Genomic DNA, 21,487 nt, shown 5'->3' with positions numbered 1-21,487 from the left:
AGGTGGGTTCCGGGGTTCTCTTATGAATCCCATTTGCAGATGAGCAAACAGAGGCTCAGAGCACTGGGGTTACTCACCCAAGATTCCACATCCTGGATGGGTCTAGCACAGTGTCTGGCATGTTCTCTTGTTTACCGCATGAATGCCCGTCTGCTGTGTGGCTCACCCAGAGAGGGAGAAAAACCCTTTCTGCCCTAGATGAAGAACATGGGAGAAGCCAGCCTGGCCACAGCGGGGCGGGGGGTGGGGGGGGGAGAGCAAAGGGCAAAGGCCTGGAGGCTGGAAACTACGTGGCCTGTGGGAGGAGCAGCAGGGCAGCTGGGCCATGCTTGGAGCCCTGAGATTCAGGGGCAGAGGGGCAGGAGAGAGGAAGCTGAAGAGATGAGCAGGCGTCTGCAGAACAGGATCATACCTAGTGCCCCGGCTCAGCTGGCACTCAGGGCCCTTCTCATGCTTGTGGCTTTTTACGCTGTACAGGCCTGGCACCCACCTCTCCAGGCCGACTTTGGAATGTGCTGTCCCTGAAGAGAGTGCAGAGGCCCCAGGATGTGCCATCATGAAAAGAGAAAGCTTTTTCCTTTGCAGATCTCTTCTAACACTCTTATTTTATTTATTTTTAAAGATTTTATCTATTTATTTGACAGAGAGATACAGCGAGAGAGGGAACACAAGCAGGGGGAGTGGGAGAGGGAGAAGCAGGCTTCCCGCCGAGCAGGGAGCCCGATGCGGGGTTTGATCCCAGGATCCCGGGATCATGACCTGAGCCGAAGGCAGACGCTTAACGACTGAGCCACCCAGGCGCCCCCAACACTTTTATTTTTTAAAGATTTATTTATTTGAGAGAGAAAGAATGCATGTGCATGCAAGCTGGGGAGAAGCAGAATGAGGGAATCCTCATGCAGACTCCCCTCTGAGTGAGGAGCCCCGATGCAGGGCTGGATCCCAGGACCCTGAGATCATGACCTGAGCCAAAACCAAGGGCTGGACACTTAACCACTTAACCGACTGAGCCACACAGGTGCCCCTCTTCTGACACTTTCAATTACAGTGAGGAGAAAGTTATAGGTTGGTGCTAGGCAGTCTTTAATGACCCTTAACCCTAGCAAAAGAGAGAACAAGTCTTGGGTTCAGAGCTGTTGGCTGTGTACACAACTGAATGGCATCATCCTCTTATTTTTTACAAGAAACTATTTACAGCAAGTTTTCGATACGTAGTGTTATGTAAGGCAAAATTTAAAAACATATTTCTTTAAAGGAAAAAAAAATGTGTGTCAAAGGAGAGTATGAAGAAAATCATAGTTCAGGAGATGGCAAAACCCAGGAATGTGGGCAGTGTTGGGTTAAGTCAACCAGCCCATAGGAACCTAGCCTGGAAGTTTGTCTCCTCAACCAGGGCCTGGCTTGTTCCTGATTTCCAGTCACACTCACTGCAGGGGAAGGGACTGGAGAGACAGGTGGCTTCATGTCTCCACTGCTTTGCATTTGGACTCTTTTCCCTCATTCTGACAGACTGTTGTGGCCTCTTCCATCATCTCTGAGCCTTGCTGAGCAAGGGGATTCAGAGGTTTGGTGAGGCTCCTTCTGCCCCAGGGACCCCTCCAGTCTAGGAGAGGTCTAAGGGAGAGGAAAGTAAGCTTAGATACCAGTGCAGCCCCAGGAGAAGAGCTGGTGTGCACAGGGGAGGGGTTGTGGGAGGAGGAGGGCCTTGGAGATGGTTGATAGAAGGAAATTCTATGAGACAGAGGAGTTTGGGGAGTATGTGGGAATGGGGGCCTAGCCCCCGTGTCAGGCTGGGCTACTGGATTTCTTCTCTGGGCCTGGAATTCTCAGCCTGGGTCAGAATCGCCAGGCTGAATTAAGCAGCTAGGACAGTGTGGCAGATGAGATATTCCCCCAGAGCCTGATGATATGCAGCCATTCTGTGGGAGAGGGGGTAAAGAAAACTTTCCTTTTGTATACCTAGAGAGAGTTCAGTGGTTGGATGGGAACTTCTCCAAGATTCAGTGAAGCCTTTCAAAGTTCCAGAGACACTGGGGAGCGGGGTGCTGTGGGGAAAGGGAGCTGGAGGCCTCTGAAGGCTTTCCTGGGCTCTGGCTTCTTCCCAAGGCCAACCTGGTTGCCCCAGGACACAACCTGTAACAGCCCTTGAAAACCTGTTTCTGGACAGAGCCAGTTCTTCAGGACAAAGGGATCCAGGGGCAGACAGAAAGGAGCCCCCGTTAAGGTTAATGGGCTCTCCTGGCCTGTGACTCATTTCTTCTATCCTGTTGGGATTATTGCTTGTTCATTCACTCAAGAAACATCCGTGAGCACATACTAAGTCCCCAGCTTCATGTTTCGGTTGTTGGTTAATGGGTTCAGTGAGAGGAACTTAGGCCATGAGCTCTGCACTCAGGAGGTCCCAAACTGGTGGGGAGACAGGCCAGACAGAGCCCAGGTATTCTTGGTGCAGGATGATACTTGCTTAGCGAGACAGCATTTTGTACAGCAGTCCTGTCAAGCCCGGCCAGTGTCCTGCCTTCCTTGTCTAGCTAACTCCTTTATATCATAGTAAACAAAACTTTCGCAGCCTCTCTGCGCCGGCTCTGATTACAGGAAGCTGGGAGTGAGTAGGTCCGTGTAGGGAGGTGGGGAGGTGCGTCCCCTCCCCGACTTCGAGTGGGTGGAGAATCCAGTAGGTGCCTAACGCAAGTTCGTTGCGGTAATGAATGAATAACAGCTGCGGGTCCGCGCTTGCGCGCGGCGGGGGCGTGGCCCCGAGCAGGGGCGTGGCCCGTGGCGGGAGGGGACGAGGCGGGAGCGGGCCGCGGCGCGCGCAGGCGTTACTGGTCGCGCCGAGTCACGTGAGCGCGCAGGCGCAGCGGCTCGCATCCCGCTCCCTCACACAAAGCCCAGACGCGGAGAAAATGGCGGCAGGGGTCGAAGCGGCGGCCGAGGTGGCGACGACGGAGACCAAAATGGAGGAGGAGAGCGGCGCGCCCGGCGTGCCAAGCGGCAACGGGGCTCCGGGCCCGAAGGGGTGAGTATTCCACGGCTCCTTGTCCCGGGTCGGGCACCTTCGCGGCGGCCGCCTGCAGCTCCGTTAGGTCTGTTGGCGGCCTCCCACCGGCGCGGCCTCGGCCTGGGCCTTCCCCGCCTGTCCTGCCGAGGGTGGGGGCGGCCGAAGCCGTGAGGAGTGAAGCCGGGTGGCCCCTTGAGCGCCTCAAGGATCGCCGCCTCCTCCCAGGCCGCGGACCTCAGCCCCGCCGGCGCCTGCAGGCCGGGCCCGACGCCGAGGCCTGAGGCCGGGCCCCTGCGCACGGGGATGATGGCGCGGGCCGGGGAGTCGCCGAGTCCGCCGCCCGCCAGCCTGTCGGGTGACCTTGGGTTGAGTGGTTTCACAACCCCCCTCCTCTACCACCCGGGGTCTCAGTTTCGCGATCCGTAAAGTGGGGGGAGGGGAGAGAGTGCGCGCGCAGAGCTTCGCGCGCGGTGAGCCCCGGTAAACGGCAGCCGAGGCAGGCGGGTAGGTTTCGGCGGGGACCGCGAGGCCCGTTCGGGGCGCCTCCTCTTCCTTTTCCCCTTCCCCCGCCTCGCGGGGAGTGCCTCGGTCGGAACCGCCGCTAGCCCTACGCTCTGGCCCCGGCTCGAGTCCCTCGCGGCGTCCCTCGCTCCTCCCAGGTGCGCAGTACGTAACTGTAGAGAGTTCGGATCTGCTGCTCAGTGTTCACCCTTAGAAACAAGCAAACAAAGAGGGCGGGGGGTGGGGGGGAGAAAGCTCCTCTTCCGTGTTCCAGGGGAAGATTTTTCCTTCCTTAGGCGGGCTCGCCGACTTGCGAACTTCGTCACCTGTTCTAGTCCAGCCTGGGGCTCTGTCTTGGGGTTCTTGGTTTTTCAAGTTTAATTAAAGCTTTAACGCATCATCTTGTGTCCCCATGAAACCCAGCCATTCTGATAGCAGTCACTTGAAAGACGCGGAGAGACGTTGTGTCTACAACCAACAGCTGGGAGGAGAGGGGACTTCTGGGCGCACATTTGATTTCTTACAAATTTTTTAAAAATTGTGGTAACATACATAACCTACGATTTACAGTTTTAACCATTTTTGAGTGTGCGATTCAATGACATTAAGCGCATTCACAGTGTTGTGCTACTATCATCCTATGTTCACGTCCAGAACTTTATCACCTTCCCAAACTGGAGCGATTGATTGATTACATAGGAGTTTACTCTGCCTCATTCCTCAGCTGCTGGTTACCTCTCTTACAGGTTTCTGTCTCTTATGAATTTGCCTTCCCACGAATTTTTTAATATGCATAACTAGAGTTTGTGGAGATTGAAAATGAGTGCAGTTAAATTGGCTTTATGTGAATGAGCATTCAATAAATACTGGCTTTGTTAAACTTTCTCTCCTTAGGTGGGGAGGAACAAAATACCATGGTTACTGGTCCTGAGAAATCAACAGAAAGGCATCCTGGAAGTGTTCCCAACACTTTGCTATTGAAAACTGGAAAGAGATGTGCTCATTTGGACTTTTTTCATCATCTTTTGGGGAGCCTAGTAGGATTTCTAAGGGCCATATTTGGGGGCGTTTAAGACACATTTCTTTTTTTCTTTTTTTTTCTTTTAAAGCATCACAGGATGAAATGCTGCTAGAACTGTTAGGTGAGAAGTTTGGTTATAGATTATAGCAGCTGGGGTACATTTTTCAAATTTCCCATTTTCCACTATTCATTTTCAAGTAGTAATTTTGTGGCTGATTTATTTAACATGTGGACTATTAGGAAGAACCTGAAGGTTTTAGAGATAAAACAGCCCTTGTTGGAATAAACCCAGAGTCTAGGACTGCTTAATTGTGGATATTTTGGGGAGGTAGCAACAGATCTATTTTGTAGGGCCTGTGGAAATTTTTTTCTTTTCTTTCCTTCATTCCTTTTTTCTTTTCTTTTCTTTCGTATGAGGAAGCTCTTGAAACAGAGCTCTTTAGAATAAAGCCCTTGCCCAGAGGAGGAAGCACTTTACATTTCTGTAGTAGGGTAATTAGGCTGTGTTAGAAGTAAAAGGAGTTACCTGGTGGGGAGCTTGCAAGGGGCCACCCTCCCTCCAGCCTAACCTGCTGGGGGCAGGGAGATGTATCTTTGGTTGGAGAGGGAAAGATGATGATTGGGGAGAGGCTGAGAGGAGAGTGTCCAAAGACTAGGGATTTGGGTGTATGCTTTGCATATTTGTAAAAAATTGAAGCTGCTGTGGCACTTACTGCTAAAACACTGGGGGCCAGCTGGTGGGGCAATGAATTCCAGGCTAAGGAATCTAGATTTTTATCTTGAAAGCCTTTGAAGGATGGGAATTGAGTGAAACTTCATTCTTCTGACCTGTCTGTACCAGGAGTGGAGTGTGCTGTAAACCAAAAAGGCAGTGAGCAAGCAAGCTTGATTGAGGACCCCAGATAGGAAAGCTTATTTTTCAGTTCCTTTTCTTCTGGGTGTGGGAGGAGGATTTGTTTTATTTTGATGAAAAATCTTCCATCTAAAGGCAATCAAGATTCAGAGTTAAGAGTATATTTAGTCAGGGAAGAAGTGTTTATTTTAGAGGACTATATAAGGGTTTAGGTGTGTGCCCGTCCCCCCCCCCCCTTAAGTAAAGGTTGTACCATATATTTAAAATCAGTGACTTAACCTATTCCTTTTCTAAATCTTGTGGCTGAATCAGAAAATTGAGAGATGGAGATTATTTAAAAATAAAAAATTATACTTAGTATAGATTGGCAGGGAGGTAGCATTGTGGTAACTCTTTTTAGAACTGAGAAAAAAAATTTTTTTAAGCAATTGAGGAAACTCCAGTTAAGGAAATTGACCCAGAGACTAGGGATGACTATCTAGACTCCAAGGCCCTATTTGCTTCCACAGTACTACCCTGGTAACCTCTCTAAACACAGTCATTGAAAGTGTTTTATTTAAACCACATTCTCTGGTTTGCAGTGATTTGAGTGTTTGCTGTACTTTAAAAAGTGACTGTATACTTGATAAAAAGGATTTTTTGAGGCACATTAGATTGTGAGCTCAACTTTAGAGGGGGTTCTGGATTATTTGAATGCATGCTGCCAGCTCTTGACTTTCACTTTGCTCTTTGGTTTTATTCATGGCTAGGCAAAGAGATACTAGTCTGCAAAGAATAGGTTGTTTCTTTTTGGGGTTCTCAGATGGACTCCCCGTGATCATGTTTTACAGTCATGGAGTTGAAAGCTGAATCACTCCTTTGGGTAGTCTGTAATGAGTACAGTGCCTAAGCATGCTCAGCCACCACCCTGGTGGGCTTGTTTTAATCACTATGTAACGGTAGAAGGCTAGGAGTGAATCAGTCCCTCTCAAGAAAATTATTGGTACAGAAATATATCAGTGCGACAGTTATTGTGTGCCAAATCTTCTTTAAACCTGTAAGTGTGGATGGTAATACCCTTTTACAAAGGAAGGAGCTGAGCCCTAGCAAAGACCCTGGCGTTGTGTTTCAGACCTAGATGTGTGGTGCTTAGTCACCTGTAGTGCTGCTCCTTTGGATATTGTACTGGACATTTACCAAGCTGCTTTTTGTTAGGTGGTTTGTTGATTCTCACAGCATCCCTGTGGCCTACTCTGGATACAGGTTATGCTGGTTTTGCTGGTAAAGAAACAGAGGTAGAGAGCTTGAGTTGCAAGGATAGTTGACAGGTGGATCTGGAGCTAGAATAGTGCTATGAGTAGTGCTCTGTGCGCTAAATATATTAGAGGAGCTCAGGCCCTAACATAAGGGATGATTCTCAAGGGGCTTGTGGGGGGAGGAGGAGTCTTCTCCCTCAGAGACGTGATCAGGATTTCAGGGTGTTGGAGTTGCCATTTCAAACTACACTCTGAAAAACTGAAAGTAATGAGGGTATTGAATGCTGTGAAGCGTAAGAGAGGGTAGGGATTCGGCAAATGTAGCAGGCTCTTTTTAGTTGTGGTGTTTAGGTACAGTATAATTCTCGTTTGGTGGAGCAGTGACATGAAAAATGATAATTCTCAAAGAATACAGTGAGTGAAACAGTTCCCAAGCCGTATTAGACATACTTCATTTTCATGACTTGGAAGGTACTTACAGATATTTTAGGCTTGTTTTTTGATGTATCGTGAAATAGGTTGATAGAATGTTAGAAAAAATTTTTATTTATATTGGGTCTATTTAGACCGTAAGGTGGATGATTGGGTGCCAGAATAGACAGTGTTCATTGGCAACCTCAGCACTACCTGGGAATTGAGAGCCAGTTAGCAAGGAGAATATTAGTAAGATATTTAGCTGGCCTAAATAGGTCTCTTATTGTGGTTTCCATTTCTTTGAAAGATTCCATATTTGATACTTTATGTTGGAGTTACAAGTAAGTTACTGGAGTTAGATTTGAAATTTAACAAACATAAGTAGGAACTTAATTATATTGCATTATTGGCACAGTAAGCTGCACATATTAGAAATGTGCAGCATAAGTGTCAGTATTATGAATCCCTCACTGAGTCAAGGTAACAAATACGTCCATGACCCCCAGCAATTTTTTTCTCACCTCTGTAATCTTCTAAGTCCTCCCTTTCTCCACCCCCAGGCAACATTTCTGTCCAGGGGACATTTGGAAGTGTCTTGAAGATATTTTTGATTTTTACATTCAAGACTGAGGGATTGGGTTGCTGCTGAGATCTCTTGGGGAGAGGTCAGGGATGCATGTGGCAGCCCCACATAACAGAGCTTTTGTCCCAGAATGTCACTAGTGCTGAGGTTGAGAAACCCTGCTATGGATTAGTTTGCCAGATTAGATTTTCTCAAATATAAAATTCTATATGATGGAATCATACTGTATTGTAACCGTTTGGTTTCTTCGAGTGTTTCTTGTTGCATGTCGTTCATTACTTTTTGTTGCTGAGTACTATTTCAATTTATGGATCTACTACAGTTTGGTTTTTCATTTACCTGTTAGTAGATAAATTTCCGGTTTTGGGACATTACAAATAGTGTTGCTGTGAACACTTAGGTACAGATTTTTATATGGATATATGCTTTACTTTCTCTTGGAAAAGTATTGGCTGTGGACGATTGGGTCATATGGTAGATGTGTGTTTAACATTTTTAACGTCTATAAATTTGGGGTATTTGGGATTAAGCAATTTTGTCAGTGTTGTCAAAATACAATCCATTTATAAAAACGTACTTCTAAAAAGTTTTTGAAGGTAAGTGTTTACAAATATCTTAGGGCTAGAGAAGACTACTCCCCTAATTTTATCCTGAAGATAAGTGAAAAAATGGGATTGGACATTTTAAAAATGAGCTTTTCAGGATACCACTCTTAAAACTCTCACATTAGCTATACCTGAATATGTACCTTGAGTGAGATTTCTTTGAGGGTGGTCTACAATTTTAAGAAGCGTTGATGGTGTAGAGATTATTTAAGAAAAAATAAAATTTTAGAAGGGGGCCCTGGCTGGCTCAGTCGGTAGAGCATGTGATTCTTTTTTTTTTTTTTTTTTTTTAAAGATTTTATTTATTTATTTGAGAGAGAGAGAATGAGAGAGAGCACATGAGAGGGGTTAGGGTCAGAGGGAGAAGCAGACTCCCTGCTGAGCAGGGAGCCCGATGCGGGGCTCGATCCAGGGACTCCAGGATCATGACCTGAGCCGAAGGCAGTAGCTTAACCAACTGAGCCACCCAGGCGCCCAGAGCATGTGATTCTTGATCTCAGTGTTGTGAGTTCAAGCCCCACGTTGGGCATAGAGATTACTTAAAAAAATAAAAAAAGGGTTGCTGGTGGTCATTGGATTTATGAAAATGTCAATTTTTAAAGTGACGAGATAGTTCTAAGCCCATTTACTTAGGATGAAACTTCTCAGAGAGTGGAAATGATTAGCCAGAGAAGGATTTGGGTAGAGTGCTGTGCTCACATCTTGGACATAATCCATATGAGCTGCTTTCTTGATGGTGAGCCATGTGATGTGGATTAACCCCAAACCAAATACCCAGCTTCTGTGGTTCGACTGGGTAGCTAGCCTATTCTTAGCCATAATCATCTGCAGAATATGGGCTGGACACTTTGTTACCTGCTTTGACTGTAATTAGTTATTTATACATTTTTTAACTAATAGATGAGCTAAGCAGGTCTGTGAAAACACAGACTGGAACTATTACTGTGTCATGGACCTTGTGTCAGAATAATGTTTTTTAATGTAAATTATAGAGTGTGTGGGTTTCAAAAGAAACCAGTTATATTAAAATACGTTTCTATCCGCAGACCCTGTCTGGAGGTCCATGAATGGTGCTCTACATTTTATGAAGTTTTACTAACATTTGCCTTCTTAACTGCCAGGAGCAAGAGACACGTTGGCAAATACACTGTTTGGCAGACTGGTGTGGGACTTTCATATGGAATAGACAGGTGGCCTCTGTGATGGTTGAGGGTTTCCTTTGAGATCTGCTTGTGGTGTGCAGCCAGCTTCTGGAGGATCTGTTATTAACTTGGGGTAGACAGTAGAATTCTAGGAATTTTGCGGATTAGAGTGGCTATACTCCTCCATATCTGCTAGCTTCTGTGAAGGAAGTCTGTTTATTGCCTGTTGGTATATTTGAAATCATGGAGGAAACTGCTTTTCTTACTTTTGCCGAGGAGGATACCTTCACTGGGTTACCACTTGGCACCCTTGTGTTTGGATAGGAGGGACCAGCAGGGAAAAAAAAGAAACAACTTTGGGGCTTCAAAAAGTTGCTAAAATTTTCCGAGTGGAGTGGCTGGCTGACTCAGTTGGTAGAGCATGTGACTCTTGATCTCAGGGTCGTGAGGTAAAGCCCCACATTAGGTGTATAGCTTACTTAAATTATTTTTTAATTCCAAGTAAATATGTTATAAGAACAAAAGTCCTCTAGCTGTCATCTGGTATTTGAACCTTACGTCTTCCACAGAAGGAAGACATATCCTAGAATAAATATCAGCCCTTTAATTAAAGGTAGGTTTATAAATCATTAATACCATAATCTTGGCTTTTTGTTTTTTCCATTTTTGTCATGGATCACAAAGTCTCTGCTAGACCGTGTGGTTTGGGAGTTGCTGGATTTTCACTGGTGGGAAGCATAGGGCTCGGTAAGCAGAAAGTGCGGGACACAGTACAGGAAGTAGAGGAACTTCCTGTCTGCCGGATCCCAGTTGTTCATGGTCACCTCTCACAGGTGTCTGCCTGTGGTCACAGGGGGCTGATATTTGATATATGAGTGGGCAGCTCATGGAGTAGCTTCACTTGGCCAATGCATGGCGTCCTGGCACACACCGGTCTGTTTCTCTTTGCTGTGGCCAAGGCTTCCAGCCTGATGTCTGGTTCTGTGCTTTTGGAAGTTTGCTTTTCTTCTGAAACTTATGTCATGTCCTAATCTAAGCCGAATTTGTGTCTGTAGAGTTTAGAAATGAAGTGTTACAGTGTGGAGATGCCTGACACACAAGGGTAAAGAATATTATAGGAAAAGCCATGCCAAAAAAGCATTCACCCTTTGCTGAAGGTGGGATCTTTTCCTGTATTGTCTTTTACCTACCTGGGTTGCTCAGACTTCGGTTTTCCTAGGGCTGTATAGAAAATGGCTTTTTTCCGGTTTAAAAAAAAAATTTTTTTTTTAATTGTGAAATATATGTAAAATTTGTCATTTTAACCATTTTAAGTGTATAGTTTAGTGGCACTAAGTGCTATGTTGTGCATTATACCACTATCCATTTTCAGAACTTTATCATCCCAAACAGAAACTCGCATCCATGAAACAATAACTCCCCATTGCCACCTCCCCCCAGCTTCTGGTAACCTCTCTTCTGTCTCTGTGCCTGGCTTATTTTGCTTAGCATCATGTTTTCAGACTTCATCTGTGTTGCAGCATCTATCAGCATTTCATGCCTTTTATGGCTGAATAATATTCCATTGTATGGCTATACCACATTTTGTTTATTCCATTCATCTGTTGGTGGACACTTGGGTTGTTTCCACCTCTTGGCTATTATGAATAATGCTGCTATTTGGTGTACAAGTATCTGCTCCTTCCTTTCACTTCTTTTGGATCTGTACCCAGGAGTGGAATTGTTGGGTCATATGGTAATTATGTGTTTTAACTTTTCGAATGACTGCCAAAATTTTCTATAGTGGCTGCACCATTTTATATTCCTACTTAAAAAAAATTTTTTTCCCCCACAACAAAAAGATAGTTTTCTTTATGAAGTTAAAGTTGATTGGGCCTACGTGCACCAGCTCATTTCTGTTCCATGAAGTCTTGCAAATCTTCTCTTTTCCTGTTTCTGGCGAAATTGAAGCACCTTGGGCAGGGAGTTGGCCTCTTGCTCCCATCTCTGTTAAAGCTCCTAGGAATGTATGAAGGCATAGGAGAGCACAGTTTCTTGGGAATGGCTTCTTGATAGGTGGGTTTTAAGGAGGGCACTACTGTACCTTTCTGTTCTACGAGCACTTAAGTTTGAATGTGTCAGATCAAAGTCAATATTAGTCTTGTGTTAGATGTAACTGTGTGGAATTGTAAACCTGGCAAATCAAATACTGTCTTTCATATTGTGCTAACATATGGACCCTTTTTTTCCCTTCGAATTCAGTGAAGGAGAGCGACCTACTCAGAATGAGAAGAGGAAGGAGAAAAACATAAAAAGAGGAGGCAATCGCTTTGAGCCATATGCCAATCCAACTAAAAGATACAGAGCCTTCATTACAAACATACCTTTTGATGTGAAATGGCAGTCACTTAAAGACCTGGTTAAAGAAAAAGGTAATGGTACTGGTGGTCGAGTAGGGTAAGAAGGTTGATGTGTCATCTTTTCTGTGGCTAATTCCTTGGTTATTTTTTTGTCAGTGGAAGTTGATCTGGGTAGAGCATGTATTCTGTCCAGGCTTGAGAGTTAAGCCGCTTTACCCACCCTACTTTTTTGTGTGGTCATGCACCTGTGTGTCAAACAGGGTGGTTTGTATGGTCTTTTGGCCTACAAATGATTTTACTGGCTTAATATGGTTAATAGGGCTTTGATTAAGCTTGAGGGGAGCCTCTTTGTGTTGAGGAAATTTTTTGATTTCTTCATACTAGGTGGGAGAGGTTTTTCCTTTTCTTTAAAAAAATTTTTTAAGCTTTTTAATTCTGGAGGGAAGGTAGTTTGTTTAAATTTTGTGGATGTCTTCCTGGGATCAAAATTTGGTAGTTGGAACTTGTGCTGCTCAGATTCTAAATTCTAAAACATTAGTTTGTTATTTAAACTGTTAGGCTTTTTTCCCCCTGGGAAGAAACCGGGGTTAGATTGGCAATCGGAGAGCTCACAATAAGGCATCTGCTACATAATGCTGTGCTTTCAGGCGCACTTCAGTGGCGCCCAGTGTCCAGATTCTGGCCTAGGGCAGGGGAAGCAACTGAAGCTCTGCTGCCACCAGGAGGTCCTAGGAGGCTGGTTGTCCCCATGGTCCTCTGCCTCACCCCCCTGTGCACACCATATGTATCCTCTTTCTTTCCACATCCTTGTTCTGTGCTTTTGTCTTCCTTTCTTTTCTGATTCTTGGCCCTGCTGGTGGCACTCAGGGCTAAAGAGATTGCTCAGCCCTGGTTTAGACAAAACTACTGATAGAGAACAATGTGTCTGATGCCTTGAGGTCTCCCCCAAGGGAAACCTAGAATCAAATTACCCTTAAATGGAGTCTTTTTGAAGGACTGAAAGGTATTGGTTTTCTGGAGCATTCATAATGAAAAGAGATTCAAGCTTGAATTGTCAAATGATAAACATTTCAGTGGCAGAGATGCCACTTGGATAGGCCATTTTGGTATGTGTACTGGTGCTCCCAGCATTGGGTTTTGAAATTATGACTGGCCCACTGCCATCATTGTCCCATCACTTAATTTGACCATGACATGCCAGAAGCACTAGGCACCGTGAACTTCTCTGTACATTCATGTAGGCTGCTCCCATGTAGTAGTTCTCCAGATAACATGGATGGAAAAACGTTCGGTGTGAGATTTGTTTTCCTGCCTTGATCAGCCAAATCATTCCTGCCAATGCTCCTAGGGCAAGAGTGAAGTTTCTTCTTTTTGTCTGAGGGGCGTGTCACGTGGCATCCCAGATGCAGTGTTCTTGGTTTTTGGGACTGCTGCTTCAATACAAGCTTAGAATTTCTGTACAGTACAGTTGGGTCTCATTCGAATTAGTTTTTGGAATAACCCCCAAATTTGTGTTCTCGTGATTTGGTTGAACCGCTGAATTGATACTTCCATTGATAATAAGGTATAGTAGTTCCAAGAACCAGGAATGTGGCTTTGAAAACGCAATTGTTAGAATTTTGTAAGAGATTGCAGGCCAAATTATTTTTTTATTTTTAGGAGTGTGTGAACCAGTTTTGGGACATGATGGATAAAGTAGGTGACATTTTTACTGCTTTACCATTCAGTAATTCAGTTTTGGAAGCCTTAAAGCTGGTAGCAGCAGCAGCCATGACGTTTCTGGATGTAGAAGCAGTTCACCTCAATTTCCTATTTTGCACTGTATTAAGTGTGGGGCCAGCCTGGTGGTTTATTTGGATACTTCCAAACTGGTTCTCATATTCCCCTGGCATACTGCTACGAATGCCCTGGCTCAGCCCTTTCAGTGTATTTTTTTGGTGGTGTAATTTAGAATTACAGGTGTGCAGTAAATAAGTTATTTTAAACAAATCTTAAAATGTTCTTGTTTAGAGCTCCCCTGTATAGGTTAAATTAATTATTTTTCTGTTTAAATTACTTGTATTGTGGGTGAAAGGGTTTCATAAGAGGAAGATAATTTTTTTTTATGGTAATGCTTCTGTTCAGCATGTGAGGTCTGAAGAAATTTACTGTTCACATATATAGGTCTCAAAAATGTTATTTTTATTATGAGGTTTAAAATGGCGTTTTTATTCATGTCTTGGTATACTGATAATATGTTTAGGTGGTTATTTGAAATCTGAAGTATTGACTTGAAACCTGTTGCGAGTAAGTTTTCGTTTTTTGAAGACTTGTTACTGCAGCTAGGGGCACTTAACACCCTAAAAGCATCAGTCTCGAGGTCACCTCCAGAGTGGGCCAACTGTGGAGACCTGGCTTATTACAACTCTGCCACTCTTTACTGGTCTGCATTTTAAGAGTTTTGTTGTTTCAGGAAACCAACGGAATAAGCTAGAATTAGTTGTCTTCAACTTAAAGGTCTGGAAAATGTCCTGTCACTGCCACACTGTCTAACTGCCGCCTCTCAGAAGTGGACTAGTAACTTTGAAGTGGCAAGACAGGAGCTTTTCTAAGGCTAATCATGTGTCAGATGCTTCATGCACCCCTCCCTAATTCCTGATCTTTCCCCCCTTCTTGGCCACCAAGTGTATATACTCTGTCTTAAATTTGAGCATTTAGCAGCATTCTAGGAGATCCTGTTAATGATACATGTATTATGTGAATTGGTCACTTTGCTTTTTTCCCCTGGATGGGATCCCAAAGCTTGTTTGGTGCCCAGCTGTTTGGTGGCACTATCATGAAATCAGCATTGCTGAATTTAAGGAAAATGTATTGAGAGCTTTGCTTTGTTCTGAGCCAGGCTGCCCCCCCCCCCCCCCAAGTTTGGGATGTGGATTAAACAGTTTTCACAGCCTGTAGAATCGTCTGGTGAACTTTCCCCTTTCTGCTCTAAGTGTCCTGATGGAACAAAGGAGAGGTTTCTGTTGTCCTTTTGATCATGCTGATTTTTTAACGGCGATAGTACATGGAACAAAATGGCTTCTATGAACACCACAAAGAGTTGCTGAATTGAAAAAAAAAATTGAGAGCCAGTGTAATAGGAGATCAGAATCGGAGATTATCACATAAGTTTGCAGATGCTTTCACAGTCTCACAACCTACCTGATTTTCATCACTGGGGACAGATTGGGATCACATGAAAAGTGTTTTGACCATAAGGACTGGGTGAAAAAGGTGACCTTGGGAATTTTAAACTTAAATAGCGTTGTGCTACATTACTGCGAAGTCCTGTGTGGATGAAGAAAGCTCGTTATTGGGCTGCTTGTTCTCCTGGCCTAACCAGGGAGTTGGCACCATTGAGGTGGGGCATTTGTAAAGAGACAGGCCTGAGCTGAACCTGCAGTGAGTGAACATGGAGCACAGTTTGAGGAATAAAAGAACGTCAGTGATGGAGTTTACTCTCAATCAATCCCAAGTTTACCAACAGTCAGTTTAACTTGTGTAAGCAAAGATTTCTTTAAGCACTTAATCCTCTGTCTTCATTTAATGGATCGCTTTTTTTTTTTTTTTTTAAGATATATTTATTTTGAGAGAGAGCGCTCGCTGGGGCAGAGGCAGTGGGAGAGAGAATTTCAAGTGGACTACACATGCTGAGTGTGGAATACTAATGTGGGGCCTGGTCCCACAACCCTGAGATCATGACCTGAGCTAAAATCAAGAGTTGGATAGATACTTAACAGTCTGGAGCCACCCAGGTGCTCCTGATGGATTGTTTTAAGTAAATTTCAAATTCCAGCTGACTGAAAACTGAGGCCCGGAGGGCAAGCGTAGTCCAAAAGAGTCTCCGTTGGCTCTTGAACACAACCTACATTGTGGGTTTTATGCAGCCAAACTTTATTTTCAATTTAAGTAAAAATCCATATCCAGTCTATTTGTTCCTTCGTATTTTCCTTTTTTGGGGAAATTCAGCCTGCTTTTTGTGAAGACCTGTTAGGCTAATGCATTTGTGTCTGTGGGCAAATTGGGTTGAACCCTGACAGTGTAGCCTGCCTTCACTTTATGTTTGCCAGTTTTTGGTTCAGTTAGAGAAGGTAGTGATCTCTCTCTCTCTCTCTCTCTTTTTTTTTTTTTTTTTAAGATTTTTAAAATTTATTAGAGAGAGAGTACAGAGGGAGAGTGTGAGGGAGGAGCAGGCTCCCTGCTGAGCAGAGAGCCCGATGCAGGACTCGATCCCGGGACCCTGGGATCATGACCTGAGCTGAAGGCAGATGCTTACCCGACTGAGCCACCCAGGTTCCCCGAGAAGTAGTGATCTGTTGCTGTGGAAGTAGGAGCAAGAATGGGCTCAATAATTTTCTAACTCGTCCATAAATCAAGTCGTCCTTCTGTAGAATAATTATTTTACCAGGTTTCAAGTTGTCTGTATATTAAAGGCACAAGCTTTCCAAATTAAAATATGCATCTGTTCTCTGTACGAGTGGCCACCTGAGGGGTGAGTGTGTTTGATAACGTGCCTGCTCTTTGGAGCCTTCCCCTTCCACCCTCGCCTTTAAATTACAGGCCTTTTCACATATGAATTCTCTTCAGTGAAGCTTTGGCCTCTGTCGTCCCCGCCCCTCCTTTTTTGGTCCATTTCAAAGTAAATGAGAATACAGACATAAGTACTGTTCGTGATAAAAAAATACGTGCAGGTGTGCCTGACTTCTTTTTGGGTTGCTTGTTCATTCTGCTTATCCTCTTGATGTGTTTTATGCTTGAGGCAATGTTTATCATGTAAAAGTTGGTTAAAGGTGATTTGTTGAAGCATTTTAAAATAAAGGTAGGTGAAAACATTGGGCATTAGATGTTTCAGTCTTAGTTTTTTCATTTAGATGTTCTGATATTTAAAGCTGCAGTAGAATTACCTAGCACCTCCTTTTGGGATTCCATGGATCCCATCCATGTTCAGGAAGGGAGAGGAGCAGCAGTGTTTTCCATCAATAACCTGCGAGTTCCATTTGGGCAAGACTGTTGCAGCTGCCAATTTATTAACTCTGCCTCTCAGTCCTAACTCATCTGCTCTGGTTGATTTGGTCTTTTAAACTTCATTTCTTTGGATGTGACCAGACTATGCATAGGTGGCAAATTTTACCTTCAATGTTTTGTTGCTAGTTGTACTGACTACACTAAACGGGTCTTTGTTTTAATATTGTAGAACTAAAAGAGAGGTGGTCTACTATTATCTTCCTGTAGGGAAGTATGAACTAGCACCTCTTGCAGATCCTGTAATCCTGATTTGCTTACATCTTTGAATTGATGTGGAATCTCAGGGTAGAGGTTGGGAATGTATGAGGGATGTGGTTTATTACTGATGCTCCCTTGGGAACAACACTACTCATGCTAGAGCCACAGCGGCTGCCTAACCTCTGGCTAAACTGATAGGATGGAGGGTTTTTTTAATGTAATTTTTTTGCTTTTACTAAACAACTATACCATTTGGGGAAAAACAAAAAGGGGTATTTTAAGCAAAGTTTTGGTGCTTAAGGATTGAAGTTGGATGTGTGCCATCACTAGAATGTTTACGTGGAAAAAGTCCTAAATTTTAAACCTAGCTTTTTGGGAAAAAAGTTTGGTTTGGACTTGCTTGGTTTCTAGGTTGCAGTGACAGTTTTTTGATAAAGTGTCTTTATGGACACAGACTAGAAACTTACTAAATGCAACAGTATTTGAATTCCAACAACATAGTTGCAGTTGTCTTGAGTTAGATATTGTGATTTATTTTTAAGGTTACTAGATGGTAGTTAAAGCTTGTAGAAAATAAATTTGAGGTCTCTTCACTGTCTTGACACTATCTGGCATTTTTATCAAAGTGGAGATAAGGCTGTTGGTCCTCAAATGGCTGCTGCTGTTGAAATGAATGGCTTTTTAAAAACATGGCCTCAGGAATGGCCACACCTTTTTTGGAATTGCTTTACTTTTGTAAGGGTAAAATAAAGCCAAATTGTTTGACTGTACCTTGGCTGTGATCATTTTCAGTTTGCCCCACTGGAGTGCATACTCCAAAAGTTAAATTATACCAGTCCCTTTTTCTTCATTTCTTTGCACTGATTCTCTCGCCTTCCTGTTTTGTGCAAAGTGCTGGTTTGGTTCTCTAACATTCCAAGAAAAGACAAGGGGAGGTGACTTTGAACACTTGGCCTTCTTGTTGTCAACTGCTATGCAAATACATTACTAATAAATTTGCCCTTCAAATCGTTAATTTTTATTTTAAAAGTTATTTTATCTTCTATTTAAATCTTTCTTTGCTATTATTTTAAAATCCTTATAATTTGAATATCCTTTGAGCAAAGGAATTAGCATAGGCAGGACTTGTTGAGGCCAGTAAGAGGTTTACTTTTACCCTTGTACTGTTAAACCAAACTTGATCACAGAATTGGAGAAGGCTTTACTATCATAAAAATAATCCTTTAAAAAAAAAAAAAAAAAGATATTCCTGAGGACAAAAGCACTTCCTTGACTTTGGAGAGCCTGCTTAAGAGATTGTTTTCTCCAATTTTAAATTTCTGTTCTCCTTGTGCCATCTTCAAGTTCAGCAGCCATTTTGGTGGTTGTCTTCCTGATGGGTTCTAACATCTGGTCATGGTGTTCATGAATTGGCAATCCAAACCTTGAGGAAAATCTGCGGAATCTTTTGAAATGCTTTGTTTTCTGTCCCCCTTTGTGTAGTTCAGAATCACGTGAGTCTTCTGAGCTTGTTTAGTTGCAAACTGAGCTCTCAATTTTTCATTTATCTGTGTCTTTCAATGGGAAGGTTGAGAAAGCAGGAAGAATAAAGCTTGGCTTAATTCACTGAAGAGAATCCAGATGCTCTGGTTTATGATCGGATACTCGAACATCCTACTTCTGACAATTCTGGAGCCTAGTGCCATGTGCAGGACCAGCTACAGATTTTGTGGGGCCCCGTGCAAAATGAAAACAGGAGGCCTCTTGTTAAAATATTAAGAATTTCAAGATTAACATCAGAGCATTAAACTAAGCGCGCGGCCCTCCTGAGTGCAGGGCCTTGTGCGATTGCACAGGTTGCACCTATGTGGCCGGCCACACCGTGTGTGTGCCTTTGAGCATATACACACTTGCACGTCCTTGTAGTTAGCATTTGAGCTCAGTTCAGTGGCATTGCAGCTTGTGCGCTGTTTACCTGCTTTCACCTGTGAGAGTGTATTGTGTAAAACTGTTTGCCTCCCTTCCCCAAAAAAGTGAAGCACGCAGACTTCTTTCCTATAGATTTGGATTGCCTCTAGTCATGAGTGAGTATTCCAGACAGGGAAATTGATACGGAAATCTGTGGAAATAGTTTGTTTGTGGTGGGAGGAAAATCAAGGACATAATTGTTAACGAGTCTCACCTACTTTTACTGCACACCTGTAATGCCTAGTTTGGTGGTTTAGAGAATATGGAGTGTTTCTGGGCTTTCTTATAAGGCAGAGGCTCCATACAAGGTTGCTGATGATTGTTCTAAATTCCCATTGTTTTCTTGGCTTTTCTCCCTTGGTTTATGTGTCGTCTGGAAACTGATTTGTAGTTGGTGAGGTAACATACGTGGAGCTCTTAATGGACGCTGAAGGAAAGTCAAGGGTAAGTGTCTGAGAGAATTTCTTCTGTGGATTTACTACTTGAAAAATGTAACTGTATGGTGGCGTGGAATCGAATGAAATCAGGAAGGCAGTGAGTGCTCATGTTATAGTAGCTATGTTTGATTTTGCCAAACATTTGAGTGGGGTGGGAGGGGATTTGCAAACGGGAGTCCCGCTTTTCCAAATGGCTGGCCAAAGAGCTTTTTGGTATTCTGTTTGGATGCCCAATTTGGATAACTGGGGACCAATAGCAGCATTGTCTCTTTGTTAACAGAGGAATTGGCTGTGTGTGAATTATGCATGGAATTTTAGCGGTGGTATATTAATGTAAAACGTGTGTTCTTGTCTAGAAAATGTTACTCTTGGTCGTTTGCTGAATTTGAAAGTTGTGTGAACCAAAGATTCCGCAAAGTTGCCTTTGTGCCAGTAAATTGTAAAACAAATATTAAAACCTGAACGTTTAAAATTGGCCTAGTTTAAAGAGAAAATAAATTATTTTGTTGTGCAATAGAATGGCTTAGAATAATCAAAGGATGAGCTTTAATTTATGGAAGGGATGGATTTAGGAGGAGTATGATAAGGAATTGACTTGAGTACAGAGAGAAGCAGATCTAAAGTTTGTGTGATTTCTTGGAGAACCTGAATTTAGGTCTGCTTATTATAACTTCAGTAACTATAGTGCAATGCTGGTAATGCGCAGGCAGAGGAGATAATAAGGAGCCCAGCTTTTAATAAGGAAGGCTAGGCAAGACATTCCTGTGAGCTTCCCCTTAGAAGGGTTAATTTAAAAACTAACTTTGTTACATAAATCATATTTGTAATTTATATAACTGTCATTGATATTTACTATGTTTTTCTTTTCTTTTTTCCCCCTTTCCTTGCTCTTCTGACTGGTCTGTGGCTTCCTTCAAAGGGATGTGCGTAAGTATTGTCTAGTTACTTATTGGCAATTGAGCCTTCTAAATTGTAGGACTGGTTTCACTCATCTCCTTTTGACTCTTCATAGCGTTGTTGAATTCAAGATGGAAGAAAGCATGAAAAAAGCTGCCGAAGTTCTAAACAAGCATAGTCTGAGTGGAAGACCACTGAAAGTCAAAGAAGTAAGCTCTTGAAACAATGTGGATACCATTTATAATTGTCGAGTTGTCCCTGTTTGGAATTAGGAAAAGACAGAAATAGTCCTTGGCTACATTTTACGGAGCAGACCAACCTGTTGTTTTTAATGAAGAGGGTCGGTCACAGGCTTCAGTAGTCACTCCTGTAAGAACTTTGGAATAGTGGCTGAGCACATCCTGAGCAACTGCTGACTGCCTTCCTAACATCTGTGATTTGTCTTAGAGCAGCCTGCCTTGTTTTTTTCAGGGGTACTCAGACCGAGCCCATGGGGTGTGCGTGTGCGCATGTGTGTTAAGGGAATCTACGCATACAGTCTTACCCGTCCTGAATCCTATTCTTACTCAGCCCACCCTTTTTCTTTTATAAAGTGAATTTATCATTAATCTACTTTCAAATCTAATCCAAACCAGATATCTTTTCTCCCTTGAGGAAGAGGGAGGTTTTTGTTGATTAGACTTCTCCCTGACTTATTTTGACTTCTTAGAGGAAGATCAATATATTCAGAACTCAGAGAGGAGAGCATGGTAGGGTTTAAGGTTTCTGTGTGTTGAAGAGACACATGAAAGGGCAAAGAGTTCAAGACTAGTGTCAATGCCAGAGTTTCACAAACCTCTCCAGACCTTAACACGAGTCAAACGCCTGAATAACGTGAAGGACCGGAGTACCTCGGTGATCTAGAACTGCGTTTTCAAACTTTTGGAAAAAATCACTGATGGGGTTATCAGAAATTACAAAACCCCATTGAAAATTAGTGAGATTCAACTATACCAAGCCTGTGAAGATCTTATTTCCGTCTGGAAGTGTTCTATGTTATATCAACTAATTCTGTCATCAAACCCCCCCCCCTTTTTTTTTTAGTTGAGAGCTAAATTTTACGCTGTTTCTTTCTTCCTCATTCCTTTGGCTGGAATTCTTCCTAGCCTGATGGTTGAGTTCATTTGAATTTCTTGTTATAGATTTCGAGACATGCTTTCCAAACAACCTCTCAATTTCTGGAGTTTTGGGAATATCACTTTTTGTGAGATCATGGTTTTAGTTGTCACTGG

The 21,487-nt window shown here is 43.3% G+C and overlaps 1 protein-coding gene across 9 annotated transcripts in view; it reads left to right on the top strand.

Moving 5' to 3' along the window:
* The first annotated feature begins 2,842 nt into the window (after nucleotides 1-2,842).
* Nucleotides 2,843-21,487, top strand: part of HNRNPM (heterogeneous nuclear ribonucleoprotein M) — a 40,140-nt gene continuing 21,495 nt past the window's right edge. For 4 of the 9 annotated variants that reach the window (XM_032394484.1, XM_032394480.1, XM_032394481.1 and 1 more), the window contains exons 1-5: nucleotides 2,844-3,019; nucleotides 11,597-11,766; nucleotides 19,274-19,326; nucleotides 20,239-20,246; nucleotides 20,332-20,425. In XM_032394484.1, the coding sequence (XP_032250375.1) occupies nucleotides 2,907-3,019; nucleotides 11,597-11,766; nucleotides 19,274-19,326; nucleotides 20,239-20,246; nucleotides 20,332-20,425 (438 nt within the window). In that variant the 5' untranslated portion in view covers nucleotides 2,844-2,906. Of the gene's footprint in view, nucleotides 3,020-11,596; nucleotides 11,767-19,273; nucleotides 19,327-20,238; nucleotides 20,247-20,331; nucleotides 20,426-21,487 lie in introns of those variants that run through there. The other 5 variants (XM_032394479.1, XM_032394477.1, XM_032394475.1 and 2 more) reach the window with 3 other exon arrangements.

Source organism: Phoca vitulina, unplaced genomic scaffold (assembly GCF_004348235.1).
Source record: "Phoca vitulina isolate PV1807 unplaced genomic scaffold, GSC_HSeal_1.0 scaffold81, whole genome shotgun sequence".
NCBI classification, from domain to species: domain Eukaryota; kingdom Metazoa; phylum Chordata; class Mammalia; order Carnivora; family Phocidae; genus Phoca; species Phoca vitulina.
Note: the sequence above shows the minus strand (reverse complement) of the source record. Positions and strands in the feature narration are given on the sequence as shown.